Source organism: Brassica napus, chromosome C6 (genome assembly GCF_020379485.1).
Source record: "Brassica napus cultivar Da-Ae chromosome C6, Da-Ae, whole genome shotgun sequence".
NCBI lineage: Eukaryota > Viridiplantae > Streptophyta > Magnoliopsida > Brassicales > Brassicaceae > Brassica > Brassica napus.
Genome location: NC_063449.1, coordinates 8,143,194 through 8,159,542, shown reverse-complemented (window position 1 = coordinate 8,159,542; position 16,349 = coordinate 8,143,194). Strand labels below are relative to the sequence as shown.

Here is a 16,349-nt window from a genome sequence, read left to right as displayed (position 1 = left end):
GAATCATAAAATTATTAGAGAAAGCTTAAACCTTTTTGATTCAATCCTTTTGTTTGGCCATTTTACCAGATGTGATAAACATAAGTGTATAATCTGGCCAAAACAAAATTCCATCAATCCCTTGCTGTGCCATTTTCGGCCAGATCTCCTAAAATCAGTCAACCCATCAATAAAATCGAAATTAAAATCATTCATTGCATATCCTTGACTATTAATATTTATTTTGTAACTATCAAAGTTTTAAAAACCTTTTATGATTTTTATAAATGCATAATCGATTTTATAAATGCTTGTTTGAATTTATTAAGTGCATATCTTTGACTGAAAATTATTTCTAAAGTTTTATAAGCCATAGTCTTGTTTTAAAATTGATATGTCATAAGGTAGAATAAAATCTGGTTGAAATCATTTGATCATATTGTTAATTAAACCAACCATGAACTGATTTTATATCATACTGAATTTTGATCACAAAGTTTGCTAGTTAAAATAAAACTTGATCTAGTTTCATCCTTGAACCTGATTCTATGATTAAATTATGAACTGATCATTTGTATACCTGATAGTATCATTTAGTAAATCATTAGATCGAACTTGAATCATCCATGAACTGACCTTTGCATGCATCCAACTATCATATTGTTAAAACTGGACATAGGTATCACATAATTGAAACCAAACATACATGTTCGCATAGCTTTAGCAATGATGATACTAGTGCGTCTGAAGTGGTTCATGTTGTTTGCATCTAAATGATTCACACTGTTTGCATATAGTTAGACAAAATCGGTTTCCATTTAAAATTTAGTACATTTGCTTTATTCAAAATTATAAACCAAGTTTTAACCGATTTTGAAAATCTACTTTGGTTTACAAATATCTTGAACATTATAAAAGTTATTTGTCTTGTCCATGATGCATTTTAAATCCATCCACATTGATTGACAAAAATTTTTATCTTAATACATATAAAATATTTTCTGAAAATAAAATGCATAATAAACCATCATTATTATAAATCATCAATCTTCTTGGCATATAAATTCAAATCCTGAATTATATTATGAATCCTTACTCCTTTATGGATATTTGATTCAGATGTCGAAAATCAACAACCTTGAATATGCTTCCCTCAATCTCTCCGGAGATAATTACCTCCAATGGGAGCTTGATACCAAAATCCTCTTAAGGTCCAGAAACCTTGGTGATACTATCACTGAAGGAACTGAGCCATCAGACAAGGATAATTACAAGGCACTTGTTGTCATTCGCCATCACCTTGCTGAAGGTCTCAAGGACCAGTATCTCACGATTGAGAATCCTCTGGAACTTTGGACAGAGTTGAAAACCAGATTTAATCATCAGAAAACTGTGATATTGCCAAAAGCCCTTTATGATTGGAGAAACCTGAGAATCCAAGACTATAAGTCTGTGGAAGAGTATAACTCGGCTTTGTTCAAAATAGTCTCAAAGTTGAAACTTTGTGGTGAGACTATTACTGATGCTGATATGTTGGAGAAAACATTCTCCACATTCCACACCAGCAATGTTGTGCTTCAGCAACAGTACCGAGAGAAGGGTTTCTCCACTTATGCTGCCTTAATCTCTTGTTTGTTGCTAGCTGAGCAAAACAATGAGTTGCTCATGATGAACAGTGAGCTAAGGCCTCCTGGTGCTAAAGCATTGCCTGAGGCACATGCGGCCGTAGAGCCAAAAGATGAGACTCCAAGAGAGTCATACCGTGGTCGCATGAGAGGCCGTGGTAGATGGCAAGGTCGTAACCGTGGGTTTCAACCACGTGGCCGTGGATTTCAACCACGAGACCATCTTGGTCGCAGCCGAGGCCGAGGCTACAGCCGAGGTCATCAAGCTAACCGTGGGTATAAGTCCGACTTCAAAACCCATGGCTCGAGCTCGACCAAATCTGCTTGCCATCGTTGTGGGATGACCAATCATTGGGCTAATAAATGCAAAACTCCCCAACACCTTGTCAAGCTCTACCAGGAGAGCATAAAGGGCAAGAACTCTGAGGCAAATTTCGTCCATTATGATAATGAGAATGATCTGGACCATGAGGATGATCAAGCCCATGGCAGAGATGGTCATGAGGATTTTGAGACTTCAGACCTCCTTACAAGTGGCTGAATATGAAGATTTCGATATCATATTGCTTTTGTCTTTGCATTTTGAATTCTTGATTTGGCTTTATGTTCTATAACTTTGGCAATTCTATTTATGAAATAAAGTTTTTCTTACTTTATATATATGCCTTATACAAAGTCGAAATTATTAAGAACATAAAACAAAGCCATTAAAACATACTTTAAACCTTATGTAATATCTAAGGTGTTGACTCTTGTCTATTTTTCAGAAATGAAAGAAGACAAGAACCAGCTAGTAGTGGATAGTGGATCAAGTCACACTATATTAAAAGACAAAAGATATTTTGTTAACCTCATTTTAAAGAGTGCCAATATCAATACTATAGCAGGCACGGCCAGCCTTATTGAAGGCCATGGCCCGGCTCACTTAGTGATGCCTAAAGGCATGCATTTAGAAATTTCTAATGCATTATATTCTCCTAAATCAAAGAGAAATCTGTTAAGTTTCAAAGACATTCGCATGAATGATCTACATGTTGAAACTAGGGGCGAGGGAAAGAAAGAATTCCTCTTGATTTATGAAAATGCCCAAGGCCATAAGAAAGTCCTAGAGACTATCCCTGCTATATCAATAGGCCTCTATTGTGCCAATATAAAATCGAGTGAGGCTAACACTTCAATTCCTAATGAGTTCAGAGAAGCCTTTAAACAATGGCATGAAAGGCTTGGCCATCCTGGCAGATCCATGATGCGCAAAATAATCTCGAGCTCAACTGGCCATTCCTTGAAAGATAGGATAACTATCCCTATGAGCATTACATGTATTCCATGCTCACAAGGAAAATTAATAATAAGGCCATCACCTGGAAAGGTGAGTAAGGAAACATTAAACTTTCTGGAAAGAATACATGGTGATATATGTGGACCAATACACCCACCTTGTGGGACATTTCGATATTTTATGGTCCTCATTGACGCATCGACCAGATGGTCGCATGTTTGTCTATTATCATCTAGAAACTTAGCATTGGCAAGACTATTGGCACAGATCATAAGACTGCGAGCCCATTTTCCAGATTTTCCACTAAAGACTATACGTCTTGACAATGCAAGTGAATTCAGTTCCCAAGCTTTTAATGATTACTGTATGTCCATGGGGGTAAGTGTGGAACACTCCGTGGCACATGTACATACACAGAATGGATTGGCCGAATCCTTCATTAAAAGAATCCAGTTGATTGCTCGACCATTACTCATGAGGTCGAAGCTACCAGTATCAGCTTGGGGACATGCGGTATTACATGCTGCTGAATTAATACGCATAAGGCCATCCAGTGAACATAAATATTCTCCATCCCAATTACTCTCGGGTCATGAGCCAGACGTATCCCATATCAAAACATTTGGATGTTCTGTGTACGTCCCTATTGCACCACCACAGAGAACAAAAATGGGACCTCAAAGGAGGATGGGAATATATGTTGGTTTTGATTCTCCAACCATTATTAAATATCTTGAGCCTACTACTGGAGATTTATTTAAGGCCAGATATGCTGATTGTCATTTTGATGAATCAGAGTACCCAACATTAGGGGGAGAAAATAACAAGCTGGGCAAAGAAATTGTATGGAATCAAACATCCTTATCATGGCAAGATCCTCGGACTCAATCATGTGATTTAGAGGTCCAGAAAATAATTCATATGCAAAAGCTAGCTAATCAATTGCCTGATTCCTTTGCTGACCCGAAAAGAGTGACTAAGTCCTATATACCAGCTTGTAATGCACCAATAAGTATTGATGTCCAAGATGGACACAATCAAGTGGCTACAGAGTCTAAAGCACGTCTTAAGCGTGGTAGACCAATTGGTTCCAAAGATAAAAGACCTCGGAAACTAAAGAAAGGTGCAAAAGAAACCGAGGTCATAGATTGTCCAGACAAGGCCGAAATGGCCATGCCTAAGGTACCAACCAATGAGACTCGGGACGCCGAGCCTCATGGTACTGAAGGTGCTAATGATGAGATCTCAATTAATTATTTAATGTCTGGGACAAGATGGAACCGGAATGATGTCGACATCAATGATATATTTGCATACCAAGTAGCCCTTGATGTTATGGACTTAGATGAGGATCATGAACCCACGTCTATACTAGAGTGCACTCAAAGATCAGATTGGCTCAAATGGAAAGAAGCCATAAACGTGGAGTTAGAATCTTTTAAGAAAAGGAATGTCTTTGGATCGATTATCCGGACACCTTATAATGTTAAACCAGTGGGATATAAGTGGGTATTTGTGAGGAAAAGAAATGAACATGGTGAAATTGTAAGATACAAAGCACGGCTTGTTGCACAAGGATTCTCACAAATACCAGGCATCGATTATGAGGAGACATACTCCCCTGTGGTGGATGCAACTACATTTCGATTTTTAATAAGTCTGGCCATCAAAGAAAATTTGGATATGCGGTTAATGGATGTTGTAACCGCATACCTTTATGGTCCACTGGATAACGAAATATATATGAGATTACCAGAGGGTGTTGAGCTCAAAGCTAATAAAGGTTCTCGAGAAGAACACTGCATAAGGCTGAACAAATCCTTATATGGACTTAAGCAAAGTGGTCGAATGTGGTATAATCGCTTAAGCGAATACCTTGCCAAAGTTGGCTATAAGAACGACCCTATCAGTCCATGTATCTTTATAAAGAAGTTTGCAAACAAAGGATTTGTTATCATAGCAGTGTATGTTGATGATTTGAACATCATTGGAACCCCTGGGGAAATCGCCCAAACAGTTGAATATCTCAAGAAAGAGTTTGAAATGAAAGACCTAGGTAAAACTAAAGTCTGTTTGGGGTTACAACTTGAGTACATAAAAGGAGGAATCCTTGTGCATCAAAAGGCATATACAGAAAAAGTACTCAAGAGATTTAACATGGACCAGGCTCACCCATTGACCAGCCCAATGGTCGTGAGGTCCCTTGGAGTGGACACTGACCCATTTCGTCCTAAGGACGAGAATGAGAATGTCCTGGGTCCAGAAGTGCCTTACCTCAGTGCCATAGGAGCGTTACTGTATTTGGCTAGCCACACTAGACCAGATATATGTTTTGCCGTGAGTCTCCTAGCCCGTTTTAGTTCATGTCCGACCCAAAGGCACTGGAATGGAATTAAACATATCCTACGTTACCTTCAAGGAACTAAGGATTTGGGTCTATTTTATACCAATGAAACCAAAGATGGTTTAGTAGGCTTTGCTGATGCAGGCTACTTATCTGATCCACACCATGCTCGGTCCCAAACCGGATATGTGTTCACTCATGGTGGTACTGCAATATCATGGCGTTCCATGAAACAAACTATAGCAGCCACATCATCAAATCACTCAGAAATCTTAGCCATGCATGAGGCAAGTCGTGAGTGTGTATGGTTGAGGTCTATGACTCAACACATCCGATCAGATAGTGGAATGGTCGAGGACAATGGTCCGACCATCATATATGAGGATAATGCAGCCTGCATTGCTCAACTCAAAGATGGGTATATCAAAGGTGACCGAACCAAACATATACTACCCAAGTTCTTCTTCACACATGAGTTGCAGAAAGCCAAGGAGGTCAGCGTCACTCAAATCCGGTCAAGTGAGAACTCAGCCGACCTCTTCACCAAGTCACTTCCCACCAGCACATTCAGGAAGCTTACGCAGCAGATTGGCATGCGAAGACTCAAGGACCTTCAGTGATGTCCAAATCAGGGGGAGTAATGTGTGTTGTACTCTTTTTCCTGTCCTTGGTTTCCCTTTTTACCACATTGGGTTTTGGGTTTTCCGGGAGAGGTTTTAATGAGGCAACGTTAGCACATTACAAGCCCGATATGGTTATGGCATCCAAGGGGGAGTGTTATAAATCCATGATATGGATATGTGGATTGCCATTAACCATCAAGGAGGTTTACATCTGACCCGACTATCCGGTCCGTCTACACCCGTCTCCGGTTCGTCTCATCCGTCCAAGACTAGTCAAGATGAAGACTCATTCAACCGGAGCATTTATGAGCTTTGACCAAGTCTAGATATTTGTGGTCAATATGTAATAAATGTGTAGATACTCTCCTTTGTTGTAAACCCTTGGAACCTCCACTATATATTGATAGTGAGAGCTAATAAGAAAGACACAACTTTCAAAGCAACACTTCTCTCATATTTCTAACAGTCATCATGTTTAAAATTAGATAAATATATTATACACATATTAAATTATATTTAAAACTAGACCCCGCGTAATCCCCGAGTACTCTCCGATTTTTCGAGAACTCGCTAGGCTCGGGGTTGCCCCCCGACTAGCGCTTAGCGTAGTTCCGAACAAGGAGAAAACCTCATCCTCTTTCGTCATTATACAATCGATGTTGCTTATTTGGTTTTGGTGATTTGTGTCAACCGCAAAACTTAATTTCTTTTTGTGAATATGAAATTTTAAAAATAATTAAAATGAGCTGTAATATGTTAACTCTTCAACAACGATGATGCATTTAAGAGACAAACATTTGTATTCGTCATTTAACAATCGATACAGATTTTAGTGTTGCAAAATGTTAAAACCATTTAATAAATAAACATTATTATAAAAATTCACCGTGCGCATGTGCCCAGATTATCATCTAGTTTATATGTTAAGTTAGGTACTCTGACATATGTTATTCAAATTTATATGCAATATATTCTACTATTTAAAGATTTTTTAAAAAAAATAAGCAGATAATAAATTTTTAAATTTTTAAAGTAATTTAAATTGGTTATCCAAATTCGAACCGAATCCTCAAAGATCTGAACCGAACACGAAATCCCAAACAGACCCAAAAACGAACCCGAACGCCCACCCCTAATCACTATTATATATCCTATATGTGTCATCATAGGTTGCAAAAATATGTGTTATCATATAATTAATCGTATTTTATACGAACTATCAAATAAGTTTTCTTATAATTAATAATATTTTATACGTACAATCATATAAATAATCACATATATTATATTTTTAAATTTCATTGTGAAATATAAAAACCATAATTTAAGTTGGTGTTTGAAATTTAGCTTTGTATTGTATTTTTCTTATATAAATTGAAAACATTTTTACAATGGTTATTGGAAAATAAGTTAGTAAAAATCAATTTTTGAATATATGTATATTTTTGAATGAATTTTCGATATAAATCAATTTTAAATTATTATTTTGATTTGAATATGCATATCAAGTAACATAAACCCATTAATTTTTAATATAATGTAATAGACTTTCAATTTTTTTAATAGTATAAGCCCATTATTTTTTTTTCTAACTTACTGCTATATATGTTTCCAAACAGCACTGTTATTTTTAACTGCTATTTATGTTGCCAAACAAAAGCTTAAAGTACTTCTACTTTAATAAGATATATTTTACAATGGTTATTGGAAAATAAGTTAGTAAAAATCAATTTTTGAATATACGTATATTTTTGAATGAATTTTTGATATAAATCAATTTTAAATTATTATTTTCATTTGAATATGTATATCAAGTAACATAAACCCATTAATTTTTAATATAATGTAATAGACTTCCAATTTTTTTAATAGTATAAGCCCATTTTTTTTTCTAACTTACTGCTATATATGTTTCCAAACAGCACCGTTATTTTTAACTGATATCTATGTTGCCAAACAAAAGTTTAAAGTAGTTCTACTTTAATAAGATATATATGTAATAGACTTTCAATTTTTTTAATAGTATAAGCCCATTATTTTATTTTCTAACTTACTGCTATATATGTTTCCAAACAGCACTGTTATTTTTAACTGATATCTATGTTGCCAAACAAAAGCTTAAAGTACTTATACTTTAATAAGATACTAGACCCTGATCCGCGCGCCAGCGCGGATATGAATTTTCAGTTTTTAATTATTTATTTTATTAAATGATTTATTTGTAATATTCGTTCATATTATATTCATTAAGTAAATTTTTTTTTTTTGCATCTTAAACTATCTATTTTTTTACGAATGTGTGATATCATATAAAAAATATAAAAAAATGAGTATATAGAGTTAATTAGATAATTGTAAAAACAGAAAAAACAATTTCGTGTGCGATATCATATAAATAATGATCCGTCCAGTTAACAAAAATCATGATTTTTATATGTGTAATTTTTTTTATTTTGACAATTTTCTTAAAACTATATTAAATTTTACATATTTTAATTAGAATATTTTTAATATATTTACCTTTTTATTTGAAATGCAACTCAATATTTTTTAAAAAAATATAGCAAAATATTAAAAAACTATTTTTAGAATTTGTTTGAAATTAAAATTATCCTAAAATATGATAAGTTTTGATGTAAACGAAAACTCAAATTATGTCAAAAATAATTATATTCAATGATAACAACAATTTAAATTGATTATTTTTAAGAAAATACATTTACAAAAATATTATTTGAAAGAAAATTCATTTATCTTTCAAATATAAAATGAAAATATTATAATTAATTAATAAAAATATAAATAAAAACCATAAATTTAGCAAATGACAACTGAGTTATATTATGCTAAAATTTTCTTTCTAACAATTTAGCAAATGACAAATGAGTTATGGGCAAATAATACCATATAATTTTTAAAAGCATTTTCATTCTTAAATATTTTTTGAATAAATAATTATTTTTAAATTTAATCAACTGAAAATAATATCCGTACAATTGTATGAGTCAAATTCTACTTTTATTGATGCATGTTATATATTAGTGCTGCATGTTTTAGGTAACATTTTATTGATGCACATTTTTTAAAATCTCTATTATTAAAATTATGCACCTAAGGATAACTCATGAGTTTTCTTGGTTGATTAAATGACATTATGTCCAAATTTATTTAAGGATATTTCATTAAGGTAACTGAAAAAGACAAACAATAAAATAGAAAGTTTAAATTCATTTAAGCATATTTCATTAATTTAACTGAAAAAATAAGTAATAAATTAGGTAGTTTTATTCGTTTTAGAATATTTCATAAATGCAACTGAAAAAGACAAGCAAAAAAAATAGGAAGTTCAATTAATGAAGTAACAATATTTTCAAATGGATACTTCTCTTTTAATAATATAAATATATATATATAGATAGATTACATTTTTTTCAAACTTACTGCTATCTATGTTTCCAAACATCGTTATTTTTTTTAACTGATATCTATGTTTCCAAACAAAAACTTAAATAGTTCTATTTTAATAAGATAAATTTATGAGAAAATGCCACTGGCTTTGTAACTTTTTCTTTGTTGAGTACCAGCGCAAATCAGATGTCTCAGTATGTTCCATTCTTTATTACTTGGAGAACATATAAAGCAATGGAAAGCTATGTTTATAGCAGATAAATATTAATGCTATCAAAGTATATAGTTTCAAAATAATGACACAGGATGCATCTAAATATGTTACAGTTAGTCCAATATAGACAGAAACCCACCAGGACTCTTAGATGCAAGATGCATTATACAGCTAAACACAACCTTGGTCTGCCATAGCTTGAGCTATGTTCAAGAATGCTGCAATTGTTGCTCCGTGTAAAAGTGCCCTGGAAAAGAAGAACCAAACCATTTCTTAGTACAGAAGCGTCTTAGACCAGCATAGTAAAACTGACTGATGGGTTTATTATGATGAGGAGAAACACTTACTCTGGACTTTCTTTCTGATAACCAAAATCATTTGCTGCTTTAAGAGCCTTTTCATAAGTCTGCTTCAGTGCTTCCTGTCAATAACAGAGCAAATTATCTTAATAGGCAATTACCACAGGCCGAAACTGCAAAAATTCGAAAACATATGTGAGGAATGTTTACCTGTAATCTAGACTCAAAATCTTCTGCTGACCATTGCATTGAATTAGATTCACGGAGAACTTCGATTTCTCCAGCAGCAACCTTCAATAAACTTATATAATTTAGCGATCATCATCATCTTAATGGTGGGAGACTAACAAGGCAAAGATTAATGAAAGACGATTTAAAGAGGGAACTCACTCCTCCAGCTCCAGCAGCAATGGCAGGAGCAATCAGAACATTTGCCTTTCTGAAAACATCAACTGCTTCAGCTGTACACGGCATGTTTGAACCTGCAGAAAAAAACACATCCACACTAAAGAATAAAGCACACAACAAAAAGAGAAGCTCTGAGAATTTATTTGCTCAAAAATAAGAAATCTCTATACCTTCTACCAGTAAGCGACAGCCTGCATTGACCAGATTAATAGCATCTGCTTGATCAACTTCGTTCTGAGAAGCACAAGGGAACGCCACATCACACCTTTCATTCCACGGCTTCACTTCATCAAAATATTTCGCCCTTGCATAGGTCTTTGAATAGTCTCTGCATATCAGATACTTGGATCAATATAGTTTAGCCATGTGAAAATATCATAATAACGTGTAATAATATATATACCTCAGACTTCTCTGTTGGGATTTTATCTCTCTCAAGAATGCAAGTTTCATATAATCAAATCCGTCGTCGTCCACCAAATATCCCTTTGAATCTGCAAAACAATTGCATCAGCAAAACAAAACAATACTACACAGACAAGTTTCTTATATTGGCCTAACTAAGCATGATCTATAGTCCATGGGGAATAAACTAGGCGTTCAATTTGAGACCTCTAAGGCCTGGTCTTGAAGAAAATAAGCTACTTCTAACTGTTTATCTGGCAAATCAGGCCTTCTATCGACTTCTAACTCAACTAAGAGCCACCAGAAAAAGGTACAAAAGCTCTTGTTTCAACTCTTAAAAGAAAAGGTGAGTGAATCACCTGAAACAGTAACCGGATGGGCACCACAAGCAATTAGCTTCTCAACAACATGCATCGCAATCTTCCCGCAACCGCTCACAACACATCTGGAATAAAGTTCAAAAAGTATCTTACTTATTTGATAAACTGTAAGATCCAGAAGAAGAGACTGGTGACTAGCAGAATCCCATGAAAGAGCACATATACAAGATGATCAAGAAAGAAAACCTTAGTCCCTTAATTTCTTTGTTCATATCTGCAAGCATAAGTCGTGCAAAGTACACCTGAAAGAATGCAAATGAGTTTTAGTGAATCATGACATGTTAAATAATGTTCTTCAATTAAACAGAAGACCCTACCACACCATAGCCACTAGCTTCAGTTCTGAGGCTAGAAGCAGCCCAATATATCCGGGGTCCTGTAAAACTTCCCTGCATAAGTAATTGACACAAAGATATAACAGCCAAGACTCTTTATTCTCTCCCAACAACAAAAACTGATGTAAACAAATGATTACTGGACATTTCAGTACCTGAAACTGACCAGCGAGTCGTCTGTATTGTCCAAAAAGATATCCCATTTCCCGAGTACCAACACCAACCTCCTCTGATGGAAGATCCTACCATACGTAATAGATTAGAAACTCATTACTTGCTAAAGGGCAAAGACCGCTCTACTTACTTTGTCCGGACCCATGTATCTATACATCTCATTCATGAAACTTTGGCAAAATCTCATAATCTGTGAATGTAACAAAATAATAGATCAGAACATCTTTAGAAAACCACTTGTGGAGAGACAGAAGCAAGGGGCCAAGGTGTTACCTCATTGTCACTTCTTCCTTTAGGATCAAAGTCGCTTCCACCGGAAGCCCCTCCAAGTTTATATGGTGACAGAGCATTTTTCAAAGTCTATGAAAGATTACAAACCATTACAATGAGCAATTCCATATCATGCAAACAGAGGGTTGAGGTACAGATACTAAAGCATTGTACCTGTTGAAAGCCAAGGAATTTGGCGATGCTTAAGTTCATGGATGGATGAAATCGAATACCTCCTCTACATGGGCCCGGTGCTTGATTGAACTGAACTCTAAAGCCTCGGTTTACATGTGTTTCACCACGGTCATCAATCCAAGGAACTCGGAACACTATCATACGTTCAGGTTCTAATAGCCGCTCCATGATGTTGACATAACTGAAATGAATCAGAACAAAAAACATATGAGTTGGACTCAATCTGCTGAAAACTATTTCACAAAAAGATGATAAGCATATCATTAACTTACTGAGAGTTTTTTGCAATTACCCGCTCTAGAGCATGCACACATTCTTGTACAGACTGAATAAACTCAATCTCATTGGGATCTCGTTTCAGGGCACCTTCAACGATTGAACCAGCACTCTTCGACATAAGAGCTTCATTGAGAGGAAAGCGTACAAACAGTTAACAAAACAATAAGCAAGGAAAGACACTAGCCATGTTATACAGAGAGACAAACATCAAACAGAGCAAGACTAAAAAGACACAAGGACTCATCTGCATACACCATGTAGAAATCACACACATGTTGATCACAGACATAAACTTCAAAACTTTAAAAGAAAAGCAGATATACCAAGAATTTAAAAGTTGAGTTTAACACATTGTTAGCTGAAAGGTTGTTAAGTGTAGGTAGGCTAGATGGACCACAAGGAGTTGCCATTTGCCAATGATCTTAACTCACTATCACTTGAAGCAATATTTGTAAATAACTTACTCTTCACATAAATGGGTTTGTCAACAACAATCTTGTCTTTGGAAGCCGTTTGGAGACGGAGAGCCTCTTTGTGCAGCAAACTATTGTTGTGTTCTTCCAACGCACTCATCTGCATGTTTCTACTCCCTTCGTTTCCGTACGGATTCCTCCTATGCTTTCTACCATACTCTCTGCAGACAGAACAGAATATCCTCGCCGTTCCATCCTTCATATCAACATAAGCCCACTTGTAAGTGTCAGCCCACTCCTCTCTCCACCGTTTAACAACTTTCTTCTTTCTCTTCGCCGACGGCTGCCCCTTGGACGTATCCTGATCCCCGCTCGGCAGGTCAGACACCAGAACCATATGCTTTGTCTCATCGTGTTCCCCAGCGGAGGGCTCCCGTATCAATGAACTGTTAGCAAAAGCGGCGTCATCCTCTCCAGGTCCGATTTCTAAATCAATCTCTTCCCCAAGGTTGCTTACGACGAGCTGGTGCCTTTGTGCCTGCTGGAGTAAGTTCATATCATCCATTGAGGGATTCATCCCCAAGCCGCCTGTTGGTCCGAACATTCAGCATCACAGTTCTAACTCCACCTTAGATTCTCTGTTTTGCTGACTAGCAGCAACTGGAACTTACACCCACCTAATGTGCAACAGAAATAAACAGTCCATAGTTAGGACAAGGCCAAAACCAAGTGCACACAAACTAGAGGCATCAAGAAAATAACAACGTATAAGGTTGCAGATACAATAGTCAACATGTTAAAAACCTTTTGATCCTCCACCAAAAACACAAGTCCCTCTGATAAGCTTTCTGATCATATAGTGAAGTGATATTCCATTACTGAAGAATCATCCAAACATCAAAACCCATTTCAGAACCCAACTAGTAAAGTTTGTGTCTTTGCCATAGAAATCATTTTCCAAACTCAAAAAAAACTTGGAAAAATTAATCGAAATCAAACTTAATGGATATCTAATACAAGGCGAGGCAACTTGGAACAGTGAAATTAGGAGGTCAAGTCCGAAACTCTAAAGTGAAGAAGATAAAAGAATGCAACTTTACTTTGGCTGAAGCGGCCGGTCGCCGGAAAAGAGAATCCAAAGAGAATTGTGGGTAGAGACGAGACAAAAAGATGCTCTGCTCGAACTTGTCGATAGTTTCCTTTTCGTCGCCGACGCTGATGGAGCAGGTATCCAAAAAAAAAAAAAAAGATAAAATACAGACCAAAAAGATCCCAAAACATAGTAATTTAACTAGTCAAACTTCCCTTAAAAACGGGTTAATCAGGTGAATATACAAATTTTGTGTCGAAATTGGAAAAGTCTGCATATTAAAAATTAATTTGCGAACCATGTGAACGAGAAGGTTAAAATGACAGAAGTGACCTCGTGTGGCACCGAGAAACAATTATCCTTACCCCGTAGTCGGTTATCTTATCTGATTCAAAGAACATGTAGTTTGACAACGACAGCTTTAAAACAATAGAATTTGATGAACTAAAAATTAGAAACAAAAGATGTAATATCTTATAACTATGTTCGAAATACGGGTAACACGTCCGATTAGGGGCTGGCGAGTCGCTCCGCGGAGCTGGGCCGTGGAAATTTCACCATAGTCGGCGAACAAATCGGAGATTGCTGTATAATTTTTTTTTTTTTGAGTTTTGAATGTTTTAAAACTGAATTTTTATGGCAAATCTATGTATTTGAGGCATAACTACCACGAATTCACACAACAATTTGATTATTTACATGAGAGTAGTTGATGGCCGCCATGGATTTAGCTTTGCAGAGGCGAAGCCCTAAAAAAAAAATCTTGGAAGATGATGAAAATATTACGATTATGCTACACATTAAAAAACTAAATCAGAAGCCCAAAAAAAGCTTTGGTTTGAACCCAACAACCGGTGAATACCAATGTCTCTTTCCACCAGGACATTGACAATTATTGTTACATCTCCCAAATACTAAATTAAATTAACTATAGTATCTGAAAACCGAAAACTGTACCAAAAACTAGTCCCTCATTTATCCTCGCGTAAATCCCGATTTTTTGGTAACTCGCTAGGCCCGAATTTAACCACTTAAAATAATGAATACTAAAGTTATATAGTAGCACAACTCAATTTGGCCATGTGTAATCTTTTGTAATAACTCAATTTGGCCATGTGTAATCTCTCGTAGTTTCTTTTGAAAATAGAATAAGTCAATTAAAGTAAAAAAAATTGTTACATAAAACATAATGGTTATTGGATGTTGTATTCGGTATTTTAAAATTATAACTGGTTATATGTGGTTATTAAATTATTTAAACTAAATTGCATGTGAAAAACTACCGTAAGTCATATTTTGCTTATGAAAAAAATAACTACCGCAAGTCATATTTTGGCATGAATATATAGATTCACCATAGGGGAACCCAAAAATAACTCTTTTAGCACTGTTTACTCAAGTTTTTCATTTAGCTTTTTGGTTTTGGATCTAAATTTGTATGCTAAGAGGAGGATGAAATGAGTTACTTTTTTCGTCGAAAGATGGTGACTTAAAATTATAACTGGTTATATATGGTTATTGGATGTTGTATCCGGTATTTTAAAGTAAAAAAAAGTTGTTACATAAAACATAATGGTTATTGGATGTTGTATCCGGTATTTTAAAATTATAACTGGCTATATGTGGTTATTAAATTATTTAAACTAAATTGCATGTGAAAAAAATTCATAGTTTATCAAGATCGATAAAAAGTAATTTGGTTAAATTGATAAATATAGCAATGATTTGTTTTACAATCGTAATTTTAAGATATTAGTAGGTTAATATTACCAGATATACGATAAGCAATCTGGTTAAATCTATATAAGACGAGTTTGTGATTTTCATGTAAATTTAGGTATTATTCGTGTGACATGATACATTTTTAATTTTTTAGTATTCAAAATATATAAGTTTAATATCCAAGTATTGTTTTTTAGCTGATTTTTGTAAAATTAAACCAGTTATTTCTGGCGGACAAAATTAATTATGCTAAATTGCATGCGGAAAATATTATACATGGCTAAATTGAGTAATTAGAATATATGAAGTAGTGTTGATACATGGATCTTATAATTGGATATTACACACTTATGTTGGATCATACTTATAATAGCCTTGACATCTAACAAAAACAAAAAGAAGATACAGCTTTTGAATCCAAAGCCAGAGAAAGTCACCATCTTTCCACGAAAAAAGTAACTCATTTCATCCTCCTCTTAGCATACAAATTTAGATCCAAAACCAAAAAGCTAAATGAAAAACTTGAGTAAACAGTGCCAAAAGAGTTATTTTTGGATTCCCCTATGGTGAAACTAATAAAAAACTACGGCAAGTCATATTTTGCTTATGAAAAAAATAAATTAAAAATAATATTAATTGTAAGAAAAATTGAAATTGTAACACTTTAAATCCTAAATCTCGTACCTCAAATTTTAAACACTAAGTCCTAAGATTAACTCTAATCCCTATAGCTCAAACTCTAAACACTAAACCCAAAGAATTTTTTTTGGGTTCACCAACCAATAGTATTTTATTATTTCATATTATTTTAAAAGGAAACAAAATAATAAGTATTTGACAAGTTATATTATGTTTTTAAAATAAAAAGATAAAAAATAGTAGAAGTTGCAAAAAAATATTTTTAACG

General features: G+C 34.7%; 1 protein-coding gene across 2 annotated transcripts; it reads right to left on the bottom strand.

Annotated features, from left to right (window-relative positions):
* Positions 1-9,485: 9,485 nt before the first annotated feature.
* Positions 9,486-14,512, bottom strand: LOC106402454 (NADP-specific glutamate dehydrogenase-like). 2 transcript variants are annotated; one of them, XM_022710299.2, is made up of 17 exons: positions 14,019-14,512; positions 13,731-13,845; positions 12,682-13,307; positions 12,211-12,340; positions 11,918-12,119; positions 11,747-11,833; positions 11,604-11,663; positions 11,455-11,541; positions 11,282-11,353; positions 11,151-11,206; positions 10,944-11,029; positions 10,583-10,673; positions 10,350-10,507; positions 10,162-10,253; positions 9,982-10,062; positions 9,820-9,893; positions 9,486-9,719 (listed from the first exon to the last, which is right to left on the bottom strand). In XM_022710299.2, exons 3-17 carry the CDS (start codon positions 13,232-13,234, stop codon positions 9,644-9,646), a joined length of 1,905 nt encoding a protein of 634 aa, XP_022566020.2. In that variant the 5' UTR covers positions 13,235-13,307; positions 13,731-13,845; positions 14,019-14,512; the 3' UTR covers positions 9,486-9,643. The 2 variants fall into 2 exon arrangements, with proteins under 2 accessions (XP_022566020.2, XP_048616394.1); XM_048760437.1 differs by lacking the exon at positions 14,019-14,512 and adding an exon at positions 13,435-13,508 and having other exon boundaries at positions 13,731-13,933.
* Positions 14,513-16,349: the final 1,837 nt, after the last annotated feature.